General features: G+C 34.2%; 1 protein-coding gene across 2 annotated transcripts in view; it reads left to right on the top strand.

Moving 5' to 3' along the window:
- Positions 1-18,501, top strand: part of LOC149802700 (E3 ubiquitin-protein ligase ZNF598-like) — a 37,244-nt gene that overhangs the window by 465 nt on the left and 18,278 nt on the right. The window contains exons 2-4 of one of the 2 annotated variants that reach the window (XM_089952086.1): positions 4,555-4,797; positions 7,331-7,542; positions 15,363-15,586. In XM_089952086.1, the coding sequence (XP_089808212.1) occupies positions 4,555-4,797; positions 7,331-7,542; positions 15,363-15,586 (679 nt within the window). Of the gene's footprint in view, positions 1-4,554; positions 4,798-5,580; positions 5,693-7,330; positions 7,543-15,362; positions 15,587-18,501 lie in introns of those variants that run through there. The other variant, XM_089952087.1, reaches the window with a different exon arrangement.

Genomic DNA, 18,501 nt, shown 5'->3' with positions numbered 1-18,501 from the left:
AAAGTGAGATATTTTACGTCTTTTTAACACCCTCGTTAATATTTTCGTAGTCATGCCATTTAAAAATAGTATTTTGTATGACTGTGTAGTCTGACATGCAAGACCTCGAGATCAAAAGAACGATACATTTTTTAAAAAAAATCAAAACTATAATGAGCTGTAAAGATATTCTAAATAATAATAATAATAATGTGTACATACATACCATTTGTTGTTATTAGTGGTTAGAGCGTCCGCCTTGGTTGTGGGAGGTCGTGGGTTCAATCCCCAGCTGAGTCATATCAAAGACTTATAAAAATGATACTAACAGCTGCCTCGCTTGGTGCTCAGCATTGAGAGGTTAGTGTTAGGACAGGTTGGCCTGGTGTCAGGATAATGTGATTGGGTGGGACATCATGCTACATGTCTGCAGCATGATGCCCCAGACCTAGACATCGCTCTAAACTGCCGCACTGCAGACATCGTAGCGATATGACTGAAAAATTAGTAAAGCTAGGTTAAAAATCCAAATCACACACACATTAATAGGATTACGGTTTAGATTTAAAAAAGATTTATTTAGTGTTCTTTGTATCTTCAATTTCTGACACATCTGTCTTTGTCTCTCGAAATTCTGCCGTGACAGTCGGACCTAACTGTAGTTACGTCCCAAGCATTAGTCAGTTCTGTGATATACACTTCTTGCTAAAAGGTTTTAAGTGGTTGTTTTTGCCTTGCGGTGATGCTGCTTTCCACACGTGTCACCAATTTAAAAATGAGATCATTAATAGATGTATACATAGGTGTTCTGTTCTGTTGCTAGGGATTATTAATAAAAAGTGAGTGTTCTGAAGGATTTAATGTCATAGGTCAAAAGAAGAGGGATTTTAATTTCCATCTACATACCAAGATCAGTCTAAATAAATTTATTAATTACTAACGAGTGTCCGATAAGTCAGAACTGATGGGGAGGTTAACACAGCGTAAAACTTCAGTATGGAATATGACCGAACAACGTTGGTCTCTGCTGTCAGAAGAAGAAAAAAGTGGAGAACTACTTGTTTGTCTATATTTCAGCCAGAATCTGAAAAGGGCAAGATGCCAGTCAACCAAAAGGGCCATGGAGTGTGTGAATTTCTTGTACAAGAGCACTTAATTTTACATCATTGTGCAGGAGACTGTAAATATGCAGCTGTACCTATGTATCAAAAGAGTGATACATTTAGCTGCTTTTAATTACCATTACAAACTGTAATTAAAACTAATTGTATCAACTTGTTTACATTTGCTCACACTTGATATAAGAGTATCAGACTGTTTAATTTGTTGCCAGTGCTTGAACTGAAATGTGATAGACTTTGCCCTTTCTTGGCAAGGAAGTCGCCTTTAAAATGTACATTAGCGATTTCCTCGTGATCCCCAGTTTCGTAGATAAACCCTCCTGATAAAAGGTTTTGGGTTGATTCATGAAGCATCTAATCTAGGAATCTAGTATGCACTCAAGAGCTAGGACCCTAGTGGGGCACTGGACCCTCTTAATGTTACAGTAAAACCTGTTATGAGAGACCGCCCCTTCTGCCAACCAAAAGTGGTCTCTCAAGACAGGTGGTCTCTCATAAGAGGTGTGTGAAAATGGACTGGTTTTCATGGTCAATAGTTAGCATTGTTGAAAAATAATTAATACCCATACTCACTGTACATGTATCATATCCTTTATTCATGAATCTTGTTAAATAATGCATGCATTCCTCTCAAAATATCTTTATATAATAAAGATATACATCTATCAAACAACGAGAATAAAATTTATATTTCAACATCACATTAATATGTACAAAAAATGAACAGTTAGATATGATGTATATATCTTATTTTATACACTTATTCACTGTTTTTTTAAAAGAAATCCATTATACTTCTTTGTTGACATGTTTTACTCAGCTCTTTGGTCTGAAGATGTATCTCAATTATTGCCTTTTCCTGAATCAACTTTCCACTTACTGGTATGTTTTTACTCCTTGCAACACAAAACCACTCCCATACTCGCTCGTTCAGATCTCCGTAAACTGTCCGTCGTGCCGTGGCATATTTCCTCTGTGCTTGTGCACCTTTCTGCCATTCGTTTCTAATGGACTTCTTGTCTTTGATTACATTTTGAACTTGCGTTTTACCGACGCTTTATCCTGACTGCTATTTTGCGAGTGGTCTCACCTTTTTCATTTCTTTCAATGACATTAATCCTTTCTTCCAGTGTTAAAATTTTTCTTTTTTTCCGCGGAGATTCTGCCGTTGTTATTAGTGTTGACGTTATAAAGACTATAGGTTTTGATCAGGTTTTGGGGAATTGTGGAATAAATATATATTATGTACCAATGAATGAAACCAAAATACATAATTAACTCATCAGGAAACAATACTGTACATTTATTTAAATCAACAGCGTTATAGCTCGATAAACAAATATTCCGACCATCTGCACCCACGTAAACAGATTGTGGCTTGGTGAAACACTAACAAAAGAAATAAAAAATAATTTTAAAAAAATCCGGAAATGATTCTCACTTACTAGTATTAAAGACAATGAGCTCATTCACCCTCCAGGCATTATGGATTAACTGAAAGCAAACGACGTACTCAAACCAACACTGAAGCCCTTTTAAACGATTTCTCACTTGGACATAAGGACTACCGGCGTTTTGTGAGTTTTCATACAGATAAAGAAAAAATACAAACCTCTAAATTGACTGCGTATATCCATCATTACTCCCTTTGATGTTACTCTTACTGGCTATTCACATGACTTCGGCACTACAATGGCGGTTAGTGACATGTACTTTAGTCTGGTTTACTGCAGTTTACAAATGACACCGTACGCTGGAGTTGTAAATTTCACAAAACTGGTACTGTAGCAAGACAAATTATTTTTAAATACTTTATTAGAGCAATCTTTGCTATTTTTGCCGTCTTTGTTACAAAGGATTAAATGATGGTTAGAGGTGTTTATCCCGATATATGGTTGTTCAACTATAGTGTTATTTAATGTGCACTTTGTTTGCATACTACATTTATCCCGAGCTCTAATGTTTACAAAGGATTAAGTTAAGGTCAGTGGTGTCAATCTGTTTTGATTTTTTGGCGATGCGGTCGTTCATAGCAGTGTCAAAATGCATATTTTGCCAAGAAATCGCGGTCGCTGGTCGCGTTCAGCAGGTGGTCGTTCATAACAGAGCGTTTATATAGTAAAATCGATCCGTGCTTTACGATTGCGGTCGGACATGACAGGTGGTCGCTCATAGCAGAGGTCGCTCATGACAGGTTTTACTGTATCAGTCATCTATGACTGGTTGGATGTATGCCATACTGATGATTTTTTTACCAGTATGACTTGATGACACATGATTAATTTGAGCATCAAAGTGCCTGATATGTGCAAAGTTGTCATCTAATGTATTCCAAAGAGGGCATTTATTTCTTGATTAAAATCAACAGTGTAAACCTGTTCCAGAATTGTGCATATAAGCCATTGTCTGAAAGCTAACAAGCAAATAAATGAACAAAGTAACTGATAATATTTTTGCAAAGCTGTTATGAAACTGCTGCTGTTTGAAAATTCATATACATGTATATATATATATATATATATAAATTGATTATCTATTTTTTTTTCACCAGTATTAGAAACTTTACTTTTTGAGACTTATTCTTTCCATTTAATAATACATTCTTATGTTAATTGTTTAGGCACTAATAAACAGTAACAAAAGAAAAAAGAAAGAGTGAAAACAACAAGCTTTGAAAAATTTTGACAATTTATTTTCTTGGACAATGTAAAAAAAATGAAAAAATAAGAACTTAGTTTTAAGAAATCTAACAACTGTGCAATTATGGAAAACCCAGAATTGCGAAATGTAGGCTGTTTACAATCTAGAGTCATGTACTCCCAGTATGACCTTGATAAAAACCAATCATTTTACTTTAAGAATAAAATAAAACTAGATCTTGTTTACTTGTCTCAGTGATTTCTGAATCAAGGTCGGGAACTAAGTCAAAAATAGAAACATTGTTTCTATTATTAGGTGTATATGAAAAGAGTTGGGTCAAACTGAAGAAAAAAATGCCAAATCAAGTAAACAAGATTACATTACTTTGACATGTAATGAAATTAATTAAAAAAAAGATTTTAAAACTTACAATTAAATTAAATATAAATTAAATCAAATATACATAACAACATTATAAAGTAGCTGCTCAATACTGTAATCTTTAATAACAAAACATGGGTAAAGTATACTATTGTAAATCATGAAATGTATTTGTTACTGTTGACTATATTAAAGTCTGTTTAAAAAATATTATGATGAATATTCTATTTACACTTCTATTAATCTCTCTTCCCTATTCTTTAGCTAATTGGTGACATAAATTATTCTCCGTTTCCCCATATTATTTATTTCAGTTTTAGTATTGATCAGTGCTAGTAAAATTACTTGGTAAAATTGAATATCTAAGTACTGTATATAATCTTTCAAATGATAATAAATATTCCTATTAATTTCTTGATATATTCTCTCTCAGGTATATTTTCTGAGTAAAAGGGAGAAATATGGAGAATTGCCATCAAGAAAGTACCGCATAGATCGTGAACTTTCTATTCACTTTGAGAACCCACAGATAGAAGATAGATTTCTTCAGCTGCTTGAACATAATTGTCACCTGTGTAAAGATCGGTACCCAGAGAAGGACTTTAAGGCCCTGCAAGCTCATATGCGGAAAGAACACAGTCTGTTTTACTGTGATCTCTGTTTGGACAATTTAAAGGTTTGTTCACATGCATATACATGCAGATGGTAATGAATCATATACACTTGTACATTAGTGTAGATTTCCAGTTTCTTTGTTGCTTTATATTATCTGTTTTATCATACTGTTTAATGGGTGTGTATAATGTTATTGAATATCATATATCATGTTGTGTGTGTGTGTTTATATGGATATCGCAATTATAATTTATGATAATGATATACATTATTGAAGTGATTTTATGAACCATGTTATCATTATATTAACTTTTGGCAACATTTTTCTTCTTGAGATAGGTGTTTACAACATATGTAATGGAGAATTTCATAATAATTTAGCATCATTATGAAGCTCTCGCTGTTAAAGAATAAAAACTTTATTGCTATTGATCACTGTACTGACCTTGACTTTCAGCTACATATAAGTACATTCAGCATGGCTTGAGTATTACAGTTAGGACCTGAGGTTAGCATCTCTGTTTCCATGTTATTTCATCTGAAAACTTCAAAATTTATTCAGGCTTGTACACAGTAGATTCACAGGAAGTGCACAGACTTTATGTATAGTCACTGCTAAGCCACTGTACACAGGCATGTAATCATGTGATAATAGACTCATGATAAATTCTTAAGATTATGTATGTTTATGTTCTACCTCAAGATGTGACTAAACAATGATGTGGTTATTTTTCAGAGTCTATAAATTCTTTTTAGCTTATCAATTTTTTATTTTTGTGATGATGATCTTTTTGTTTAATGTTTGTTTTTCTTTCAGTTAAATTTTGATTCTCTTCCTGATCAAGATTCGTATAAAAGAATGACATTCGCTTTTAGGTTTTTGTCCTGCAGCACAATTTTCAGCAGCTGCTCACAACTTACCTCCCCCACCACCAAGTTACAGAAATGCTCCCAAGGTTTGTGATTAGCACAAAATTTGTATGAAATTTTTGCACTTGAAAATATGTGATGTGTGAGAACTCTCGCAGATTAAAAATTTAAGTCGCGCATATGAAAATGTACTTTATGCAATGTACAACTTTATTCGGCCATTCACCCTTAAAGTGCTTGAACCTTGCATCAAGGAAGTTTTACAAAGGCATGCTTATAATAACGGCTAGAAGACCTGAAATTGTCAATTCCTAGTGTTCATCTTTTGCTGATGATTTACTTTTCACAATTTCAGGCTGATCATAGTAATGAAGGAAATCTATTTTTCAAGCTATGAAGTATATCAGATTATAGGAGCTAGGAAAGTGTTAAAGGAGTTACCAGTAAGTGATTTTGAACACAAAAAAATGCCATTAAATAGAAACCGATGTACATGGTGGATGGACAAAAAGAGAGGCATACCAGTCAATCCTTCATTTTAATGGTATTTCAAAATTAAATGCAGAAAAGGCAGATAAATAAGCCAAATTAAAGTAGCAGAGTGCACTTTTTGTTTCTTTTTTTCATGACAATTTAGCCCTGCAGGATCATGTGTTACAAAATGATATAGCCCTTGCTTACAGTTGTGATAAATCTAATATATTAAAATTTAAAAATGAAATAAAAAAGTAAAGGTATTTATTTGATTAAAATAATTCTTTTTGAACATGTAGACTATGACATTAATGGACTTAAAATCCTAATGCAGCATTAAGGAATAGTAAATCTGGCATAGTAGTCACTTTAATGCTAATTGAAGAAAGTTAAACTTCGTTAGTGAAAAATTTTATTTTGGAGAAGAATTATCCAAAAGACAATACCTGTGAGCTGTGCAAGGGGGTTCTCAGTACAGAACAAGATTCATACATAGGTAACGAACAGATTAATGTTTATACAACTAGAGGCAACATCTTTTAGATTTTGATTTCAGTAAGGGTCTTGCAGGAAGAAAGAGAGATGGTTATTGAAGTCATATGTAAATATTGATTTATGGGCGTTTCCTCCTCCCCCTCATTTTATTCTACTCCCTCCTTATTTTTGTGACAAGGGGGAAAATCCTCGCTTACGATAAAACTCTGTGAGCGTCTCTGAAATTATTACAAGTCTGTACATGCAACTAAGAACATGTGAAAATATTTACAGATGTACATGTCACATACATGAGCTCATTGCTTCTCTCTCACAAAAATATGATATCAGCTAACATTGATGTTAATGTAAAATTTGATTTGGATGAATGATCTCCCCCTACCAAAAAAAATAAATAAATAAATGGCATAGATAACTTGATGCCCTATAGTGCTCTCTCTGTCTCTTTCATTGAAACTCATTAGTACATGCTTTTTGGGGTAATAAACAGTAAATCACACTTTCTTTGTCAACTCCATGGTGGTGGGTCGGATGGTATAGGGACTTATTCATAATCCTCTCTACACTCTCCACCTCAACTGCAATGCATGGAAAAGCAAACATGTGAACTGTACTGTGCAAACTATTATTTCTGGTTTGAAATTCATAAATATATTATAGCATGATTTCAGACAAAAGACATTGTTCTTATCTGTGCCATACAAAACCAAACTTTTAAAACGGAATAATTTTGTGCTTTGAAAATTTTTTCACAGATTTTTACACAAGAGAGGAAAGTGTACAACCGTCATGATCTAGGTGTTCATCGTCGAGTAGGTGACAAGGATGATAAATCTTATAAAGGTCACCCACTTTGTGAATTCTGTGATGTGCGTTACATGGACAAGGATGAGTTGTATAAACACCTACGCAGAGATCATTACTTCTGCCATTTTTGTGATGCTGATGGCATTCAGGACTATTATAGGTAATTTGTTTAGAATTGAGAACTATTCATCCATAAGGCAGCATGTATTTTGTTGTGAAGTCCAACCTTTGTTTTGTTACCAGTTTAATTTCCTCAGAATAACTTTAGCTTTTCACAACAGGATTCTTGCTAGTCACATGTACAAGCCATCCACTTAGTTTGGTGACTGTAGATGGTGCAAAACCACAGGTATTCTGCAGAATGAAATTGGTATCAGAACGACAGTTGGAAGTGTCCATTTAACCATGTGTTATGTCATTGTTTTCCATATTCTCTTTAAATGAATGAAATAAATGTTGAAGGTATACAAATGCTATATCATGCAGTGACAGCACGAGTTAAAAAATGATAAAAATTTGATTTCAAACACAAGTTTTACCATACATACCACAACAGCTATGTCTGCGAGCATTTCTGTAAGAACCAAATTAAGTGCCAACGGTGTTTTGATACCTGATTTGTGCAAGTATTTGTTGTATTATTGCAATGAATTAAAAGCTGATTTCCTGTTATTACCATGTTAAGAAGTCATTTGTTTCAAACAAAGGGGGTGAAATAAATGAAAAATTAAATGGCTTGCAAATCCAACCTGGGTAAGATCTAGTGGCCCTGTAGTGTCAGATCAACTCATTTCAAGTGAAAAATCAAACACTGTTTTAATTCTTTTGTGAATGTAATATAATTAAACTACCTTCAGTTAGCATACTCATTCACAAATGTGAAAAAAGAAAGAAAGACAAGAAGCAAAATGAATACTTGATGAAATACAATTCTGATTCACATATGTTTTATTAATGAAAAGCTAGTTTTAGAGTTTGTACTTAACTTGTAATTCCTGAATTGGCACTCAGAGATTTCCTCGCAGCTCATAGTTGAGAAGTTTCACTGTTTGTTGTAATGAAATCAAAGCATCAATATTTGAATAATAAAACCACAAAAAAATGTCTTTCGACGTTGATGGCTGTCACAGGAACTAAAGGTTTGGTTCTTTATTTAATAAAAAGAATCTTGTTTGATTGTGAATTTGAATTAGTAGATAGTCTGGTTCCCTGCGATGCATTCCACAGTAGTAGAGCACAAAGCAAGCAGAATAGGATCAGGGAACCAGACTACTCAGGAACAACATAAAGCAGTGTTTTCGCTTACATGTGAAGGATTGTTGAAACTAGTTGGAATAATGTTAACGATCTCTCAGCAGTTGGTCATCTTGAAAATAAATATAATTTTTACATAAAAACGAATAAATTCTTTAGAAAAAGCACTTTATTGACAATTGTTCCCAAAATAATTTTAAACCTAGTATTCAGCCGTTAAACAGACAAGTATTCTGTTTCCCCCCCCCCCCATCCATCAGCAGTTTTTTCAGTGTCCAGTGAGGATGGTGTCATTTCATATTGTTATGGAGGTCCCCATTGTGTGCAAGTTATCGAGGAAGAGGCATACATGAAGTAACTCATTTTTCAAACAATTAAATTTTTAAAGATATAAATATGTATAGATAATATTATGGAATTACAGCATTCCTGGCAATAAACCCAACAAAACCGATGTTTTTATTTTAGAATTTATTAAGGAACAAAAATGCTGAAACGAAGCTTTGTTGACCCTCCAGTAAGGCTCTGTTCTGTTTTCTTTCCTATTCTCATGCAGATAAATTTAATAAAATTTTGATAACTTTTGACATTCTTGATGAAATTGTATTATTTCTTCACCATGTTATACACATACATGCCAACCATTACACTTTTGGCATAATCATAATACTTTTTTTTTCCCCACTAAATTATGCCTTACATGTAACTGTATTCGAATTACATGTTTTTGGTATATCACCCTCCAACTTTTTAAAATTTGTTTTCTCATTTTTATTAACATCCCATTAATCCCACAGACCGTATTCTAAAAAAAGACGGCTTCTATGTAACTACAACATAAGAGTACGCTTGCATGCACTTTCCTAACAGTATTATGTTCTATTTATAGCAGTTACCCTATTTTCAAGAAACGTGCTGGTTTCTACTTTTGACCTCGGTTTCTATTTATAGCAGCTGTATGGCTTAGGTATGAGAGAACAGAATTGAAACCTTGAATTAGCTCGTTTTACTAACTCCAATACTAAGGTAACTTTTCTTTTACAACAGAACTTAATTGTGGACACGAATTTGATAAATGCAGAGGCATTATCTACTGAGTTCTTAATAGAACACTGACTACCCCTAGTGGTAGAACACTACATTGGTCCTTTGTTCAAATGGATATTTCCCGATTCCAAAATTGCAGAAAATATGCATGTGCAAGAACAAAATCATCTAATTTTGTTAAGTGTTCAGCAGAAGATACTTCACTTAAAATTGCAGAAGCCATGAAAATTGGGCTGTTTATTATTGCAACAGACAGGAGTAGTTATTATGACAAAAAGTTGTACCCAGTCTGTGTAAGAGACTTTGACAATGAAAGGGGCAAAGACAGAGTGCTCTTCTTTCATTACCAGAATTAACAGTAGATTCCACTGGAGAAAACATTTTTTTTATTTGCTTGATAATGCTTTGAATAAACATAAGCTGGCAGAACTGTATGGGGTTTTCAGCTGATACTGCATCAGTGATGACTGGAATTCATAAAGGAGTTGCATTCTATATTTTGAAAAATGTCTCCATCATTGTACATAACGGGTTGTCTGTCATATGATGCACCATGCTGCAGGAAAGGCTGCTGATAAATTAGGAGAACTCTTGAAGTATCAAGTTGGCACTCTACCTGACAATGTACTTCATGTGGACAGAGTTGATTTTTTTTCATTTTATTTCCCAGCTAAAAGACCCAATAAGATATAAATTTCCTCTTCTTTGTCAGGTTATGAAAGGAATATTGGTTCTTTACCATTCTAATGCTGACTGAGAGATTGTTCAGTATTGTTAACAAAAATAAAACACATTTCAGATCCAGGTTCTGTAATAATCCAGCACTTAGTGCTCTACTGGTGTGCAAAACATTCATAGTTTCAGCTGGTACAAAGTGTTTTGAAAGCTCAAAGTATTATATACAAAAACTTGAAGCAGTAATTGATGTTAGAAGTCCAGAGGGATAAATAAATCACCTTGTACATGTGCTCATTGAATTTTGATCATGTTATATGTGGATTACTCTTTTTCTGCTCGGATTACTCTTTTTGTCCACTTGGATTACACTTTTTCCTCGCCAGGGGTTGGCATATATGTATACAGTGTAAAATTCCCCAAATTTGATACACGTACATACATACAGGAGGCAAAATGATTATTGCAGATGGAACAATTGCATTGAAAGTTAGTTATAAAAAACATGTAAAGCATGTTTTTTAGTTTACTTTCAACTAAAAAAATTTTACATCTGAAAATTTTCAGTGAAAAATTATATGCCTTTAAAGAAAATTGTATGCTTTTTAAAATGGAATACAACTTTGAAAAATTATTTAAAAAACTTGTCCTGTAAAGCCAGCTAAACCAATGTCACTGCATTTTCTCACTGACTCAAAAATATCCATTTCATTCAGCTGCATATCTGATTGCACTTCAGTATGAAAGGGGTTAAAGAAGTTAAGACTGAAAACTTGAAACAAAAATTATGCATTTATCCAGTATTTCACCTGAAAATTTAATGGTGTATTAGAAAGTATTTTCAGGAATGGTTACATATTTTGGGCAAGTATTAGTTGTGTATTATCAGGAAGAGTTACCTATTATCCATATTTATTAGTTGTGAATTTTGAGGAACAGTTAACTTCTTTTGATGTAGATTTTGATGCTTTTTGCAGCAATTTTTCACGTTTAAATTCTTTTGGGATATTTTTTACTATGGCCGCAATGTTTACAAGTGTAATCTGCTTAGTTCATTGCCTGTGGAATATTTGGTAACTGGAATGAACCTGCTAGTGGTACACATGGTGTTAGCAGATGTTCAGTGTCACTGTCAGGTATCTTGTTGCTTTATCAATGTTTTCATTGGTAGCTATAAATATACACAAGCAGTGGCATAAAACAATATCCTGTGTGTGTGTGGTTTGGTTTTTTGATGTAGCTTTAACAATTGTTCAGTCATCACTATGATATCTGCGCTATGGCAGTTTATAGCGATGTCTAGCACTGGGGCATCGTGCCATAGGCATGTAACATCATGTCCCATATATTCACATTATCCTGACACAAGACTGACCAGTCCTAACACAAACCTCTTGATGCTGACAAATTGGCGATTCATCTGTTAGTGCCATTTTTATAAGTCTTGAGTATGACTTGGCCAGGGTTTGAGCCGGTTACCTCCTGCATCTGAGGCAGATGTTCCAACTACTTAGTCCACTGGAGCAATCCAATATCCTGTAGATGCTGATGATGTTTTATCTAATTTGTCAGAATGTGTATATTTAACAGATATAATAAGTGTTAAAAGATGGCAAATGAAACGGTCACAAGTTGAGTGAACTTAAGTATACACATTATCAGCAACTAACATGAATAGTGGTGAACTGTAAGCCTGAAGTGTAGAAAATGGTGGGAATGTTGAGTTTTTTTTATATTTTTGATTAAATCATTTCAGTTATTGTATACTTAGTACACTTTTTGACATTTTGGTAAACACTGCAGCCTTGATTTTCACAGATTCGGATGTGTTTCTTAATTTTAATACTAGCTGACATGAAGAGATTGCAAAGTACCAGTAAAGCAACTGGATTTGCTTTTTAAAAAATTATCCTTGTTCTAAAATGTCAGTTGGGTTTTGATGCAGAAATGTATAAGCAGGGTTCTTGGTGACAAGAGCTTCTGAGTCGGATGTACATGAAATTCACACCTTTATTCCCTGTAATACATCCCCTTGATGTAGCTCATAGCCCATTTCATACCGAATTTAACCGAGTTGCTCCGTAATTATCCGAATAACCTCCCGAGTTACTTTATACTCCAGCCAATGAAACGCTGGTGGGTACATGTACATAATAAAATGGCGCCCATTGTTGTTTAGAAATATTTCAGAAATAAAATTAACTAAATGATTGAAATTTATACGTAAATTATCCACAGACTTTCAAAAACAACTCTAATAAACTCATATGAAATGCATTTTATTATAGTCACGTTTCGGATGCACAGAAATAGTTTGAACAACTTGCTATTTGATTGCCAGGATGAAATTTGTTTACTTCGACACCGTTTCCTTACTTACATGTACATGTCCAGATGTAAACAGCTCAAAGCTACTCTCTCGTATGGGTCTGAAATCCACCCTGGTTTCCAGAAAATAAGACAGGATGGTTCTAGTATTAAATTTCATCAATATCTGCCGCCGCATTGCTGTTGAATATGCATTTTTCAACTCGATAAACGATGTTGAAGTAGTTACAGAAGTTGACGCTGAAGCGTTAGCCATATTTTGCCCACCACCTATTACGGTCAGCTGACCACCCGCCACGTGATCAAAATTCTAAGCAAATTACGAAGTTCACCGAAGTCTGCTTGAAATGGGCTATTACCTCCAGGACAGTTAATCCTTACCATCATAATTATATTCTAGAAAGGACTGCTTCTCCAAAGGCTACTTAGATGTTCTTTCAAGAAACCGTACTCTGTAAGCACCTGCAATTGATTGGCAAATAAATGATGCCCTGTTTTGTTGTAACTGTGCTTAAATTAAATTGGTAATGACATGAATATAAATCATGAGTTTGATCTGGACAGTATTGTCAAACCATTGATATGCTATAATAATAACTGCTAGTTAAGTACTCTATAGAGCAATGCAATCTCAGAATATACTTTTTAAAAGAGTGCAGAAAAGTACATTGTCACTGCTGTTTTCATTTTTTGACGGAAATGAAACTAATGCCAACAAAAGGAAAAGCAAAAAAAGTAACAGGTGAATGTTACATTTAACTGGAGATACTTGATTATCGGAACCTAAAGCTTGTGTAAATTCATCTTGGCAATAATTGAAATCTGTAGTCTCAAGCTACATGTATTTAGGCACTGTACATGTACAAAGATTGATTCATCTTTTCTATAGAGCTTAAGTTATATCTGACCTTTATTCCTTAGGGTCAGCTATTAAGGTATTTAACAGCGTTTGATAATTAAAATATTTATTTTGAATTATTAATCTCTTTTTTTGTACTTCTTGGTATATTTTTCATTCCTTTGTTTCATTTATTGATGGTAATTCATGTATCATTATACTGTTCAGTGTAATGCCAGGTGTTTGCTCATGTTAGATTCTTTGGTGGGAATGGAAACTGTTCTGCTTGCAGAGAAAATAAGCAGCATCCTAAGTCTTTCATTTTTGGGATGGAAATTAATTGTTGACATTTTTGTTATTGTGGTTTATTTTTTGTTTCTAATGTTGTACCGGTAAAAATAATTACATGTATAATGTTTAAATTTAACATTCTGTTTACTAAATGAAATTCTTTTCAGTTCTGATGTTATGAAAATAATGAGCATGTACTTTTTATTTTCCTGTCATTTTAAAATTAATGAACTTCTGAGTTTATGCCAGGGATTCTCAGAAATAAGCTGGGTACTCCTGTGTTCCATGTGCAAAGAGTCCAGGACTTCTTATCCTGAAATTCATTTGAGAGCCCTGTATAAGGATGCAAAGTAATTTTATGGTCATTTGTCCAATTACATTGTTTTGTTGTTGTAGTTAATATATAAGTTAATATTGATGACTTGAAACATGACATTGAGTTTGTTTTATTATTGTATAGATATTCTTTATCCATCTGATGTGGTATTAAATAATAATTACCATGATTATGTTTCTGGTGTCACCTGCTGCTGAACACTTATTTGTAAACCTTAAAATGAAACATTTAAACTGTTGGCAGAAATGCAAAATTTCCAGAAAAATCATTGTTCAGCATGAAAAATTTATAAATATGTTATTTTGATGTTGTATGGGTTTCAAATGGTTTTTAATTTCCTGTTGAACTTTCTGAATTTAATTAAAAAATTTTGTTACTGAAAAAATAAAACTTAGCTCTATGTAATTGTTATTTGACAGCAATTTGAAACATATTGCAAATATAGGTTGCTTTTCTAAGAAAAATGTAAGCAGGAATACTTTTCAGTAATCACCAGTATCAGTCATGTTTAATTTTTGTGCGTGTAAAGCTGGAGTGATTAAAGGAAATTAGTACTGTAACAAATATATGGATAATCATGTATAAAGAAGTAATTATGACATCGTTTACACCTGTAAAGCTTTAGATCAGGAAATCAGAAAATTTGCAGATAATTATTGCATACTGGAGATAAATATTTCTGTTGCAATTTTTTAACTTCAGTCAGAACATTGTTCCATTGCTTTCGGTTTTGTAGGTTTCAATTAAGATTACAATAAGAAGTGGTGTTTTTGTATATTTAGGTAAAATACCAACAAAATTGGCTTTAATTTAGATTTATTTATCATATGTCCAACAAAAACACATCTTTAACAGTCATGCATCTGAAATGCTATGGTCATTCATTAAAGAGTTAAGGAGTCCAGAAATTTTCAACCACCAGATTTTTTGACTGCTTTGGTGGTCTTAGTGAACCATTTGAAACACTGTGCCTGTACCTATCACTTCCTTGTATGCATTATTGACTTAAACTTCTCCAGTCACCTGAAAGACCTTTAGTCAGGGTGAAGGAGATGGATGTCTCCATGTTATGTGCATTTATTTTAGATATTTTATGGCAAATGAGTGTACATTAATTTAGATGTTAAGTACATGGTATGGGAAGAAAACCCTCACAATGTACTGGAAATTGTATCATTTCCTTACACTGTCTATTTTGTTCATGTTGCAGCGATTATATTCCGCTGAAACATCACTTCAGAGAGCAGCACTTCCTGTGTGAGGATGTAGAGTGTGTTGCTAAGAATTTTGAGCATGCTTTCCGTTCAGAGATCGACCTGCGAGCACACCGTGCCAGTATGCACAGTAAGGCATTGTCTAAAGCTCAAGCAAAACAGGAGCGCACTTTACCAGTTGACTTTAAACTGCCACCAAGGTCAAGAAACAGAGACAGGGGTGAGTCACTGGCAGCCAAATGGAGGCCCCTATCATAAAATCCTATGACCATAAACCTTGTACTAACTGGGGGACTGCAAATGAAATACTTTGTACAGTATAGTATGTGTCATTGCAGAGTTATATATTCGTATATGATCATGCTTGTTGGATTGAAGTCATCTGTCAACTTTGGAATTGCATCACATTTTTTAAAAACTCAACCCTAGAAGAGCTTATGGGATAGTTTTTCATCCATCTTCTATTCACCTGATAGCACAAGTTTGTTATCACTACTCCTAATAAATGACTGTAGATGATTGTCATGAAATATTACACACATTTATCACATGTCTGTCAGGTCCTATATGAAAATGGTGTTAATAAGGGTGGGTGGGGATGTTCAGAAGATTTGGGGGGACATACGCCCAAAAAATTGGAGGAAAACCTTGAGACCATGATTAATGTATAACACTGCTATGTCTGACTAAATGATCATTTCAGCATGGGGTTTTTACTGAAAGACTTCTTATGATGTCTTGTTGTTTGCAAATTGTCAATTGTACCAATATGACCTCCAGTATCGCCACCACAATTGACATCTGGAAAATCTTACTCTTTGACTCCTAGGTGCCTGGTCATATCATTATTGTGCTTTCACCAGAAAATTTGTTATGTCATGTTGATCCTAACTTAAAATGGTGCTGATCTGACCTCCAATATGACCATCTTGAAACTCTTCTTAAATGTAGGGTCATTTTGACATGAAGAGCTTTCATCAGAAGAGTTCTTATGGTGACTAGTTAATCCTAAATGAAAATGATGCAAGTTGACTGTCATTGTGGGAATCTTGAAAATGTTATCACTAATCATTCCAAATGGACTGCTGACCTAGTTGGTCCCAAAATACGTGTAATTTATGTACATTGTAATTTATCACTTAAGAATAACAATGATACTTTGCTTGCTGTGTGAAAACATTTGCTAAAGCGAAAAAATTTGAACTGTCACCCTGATGTGATTCTCATTTGGTACAGTAGATATACACAGCAAACCTTGTGTGATCCTGATATAAGCTCAGGGTGTACCTTCACCTTTACAATAGACATTGAGAGTGTTTATTATTTTCTTCATCAAATATATTGCCCAACCCAGTCACATTAGGATTAGGAAATTAATCTCTGCTACCTCCAAATCCATCCATTCCTGAAAGATTAAAAATTTCTTCCACACACATAGATAAAAGAAAGTAATTCTTACCGATTAACTCCCTCATTCCCACTAGGTGGCCACCCATATCCAGATGTTACAAGTTTGAACTTTTGTTTGCAATTTTAAACAGTGCTTCCAAAGAATCCATTGCAATGTATAATCAATTTTTGACCTTATGACATAATTTTTTTCAGTGGTATAACAAGTTGAATGATTGATATACCTGGTGCATGCAACATTTGCAGTTTTCCAGTTGAATTGGTTCAAATGGCACTTTTTTACCAATCCTTGTCATCTATGTGATATTGGTCAGTAATACTATAGTTTTTCCCTGGGTAATTGTATTGCATTCTTCAGTTTTGGTTTATTACATTCTTTATTGGTCATCTTGATAACGCATGCTCACCTCTTTGAACAATTTGTATATTGGTTTTTTTTTTCTTCTTCTCCGTCACTACAGATATATCAAAGTGCAAGAAGTGCAGATGTTTTAAAGTCATGGAAGACAATCACAAGATGTGTTTCCAGCATTAAATGGTTTTTTTTTCACACCCATCTGACATGCACAGTTGGCAGAAACATTTGGTTCAATATCTGTCAATCAAATGGCAATTGAAGGGCCTCATAAAAAGGGCACTTTGTAAAATTTTCTGAACACGAAGTATTAAGCATTTATCTAAATTCTGATTTGTTTTCCAGCTTTTTATGGGAAATTTTAATATTCCGTCTCAGTCAAAGCCACACCAAGCGATTCCACACAAGCTTTATTGGAATCCCACATGATCTGCATACTCAATAAAAATATCATTTCGATTTTAAAAACATCAATCATTTTTAGTTTAGCTTTGCAGCCAGCTAAGCAAAGTTTTTAATCTTCATCCTTTCATGGACTTTTGAACATTGAAGTTGGACACACAGGATTACTTTCTCGCTTGCTCAGTGCTCAAGAGCTATACAGAGATACGTAAGGGTTACATTCCTGGGACCTATATGTTTGTTGGTTTCTATGTAAGTTGGGTTTTACTATCATTCTTAGACTTTGACACCATGGTGAAGGATAACTTTAACAGATAATATTAAAAATCCTTAAAATTATTAAAAGAAATGTAACAAAAATGATTTACATGTGTCCTATTGGTTGCTTTGGGTCTAATGCCATTTTTCAGCATGTTAGGCTACACATGGCAACCAGTTTATCTGGTGAAGGGCGAACCCAAGAGAATCCTGGGAAGAAACACCAACCCATAAAAAGCTACTGGCAAGCTTCTTCACACAACCCCATTGGCCTAGCCCATGACTGGAGTCCACATAAAAAGACGTGACATAGTGGAGATGGCAATGATCAGTAAAGGCAAGCACCTAAGACCACCCAGCCACCCAGCCTGGCCCAATTGGCTGTCTGACTACCATTCACCAGCCACACAACACTGCTTAACACAACTCAACTGGCCCTACAAGTATATCAGACAGGTAGAACCATTCTTACACACGGTGATGATTCAATATCATAGCTGCCATAAGGAATGTTACACCCCTGGACACACAGTGTACAGGAAGGAGGAGTGGGCATCTGACATGGGCTTGGCTCAGCATTCCTTTGGAATTATGGAAAGGACTAAATTCAATTTTAAGGTGGCAATTGAAGATGAATAAAGAATTTTGCCTGTCAGAATACCCTCCACTGGCAGTCAGTACTACATAAAAAGTTGTGGCCTCAGTGGAAG

The sequence above is a fragment of the Sinohyriopsis cumingii genome, chromosome 3, assembly GCF_028554795.1.
Source record: "Sinohyriopsis cumingii isolate HCF-2022 chromosome 3, ASM2855479v2, whole genome shotgun sequence".
Taxonomy (NCBI): Eukaryota; Metazoa; Mollusca; class Bivalvia; order Unionida; family Unionidae; genus Sinohyriopsis; species Sinohyriopsis cumingii.
The sequence above is the reverse complement of the archived record's forward strand: the minus strand, read 5'-3'. Positions and strand labels throughout refer to the sequence as shown.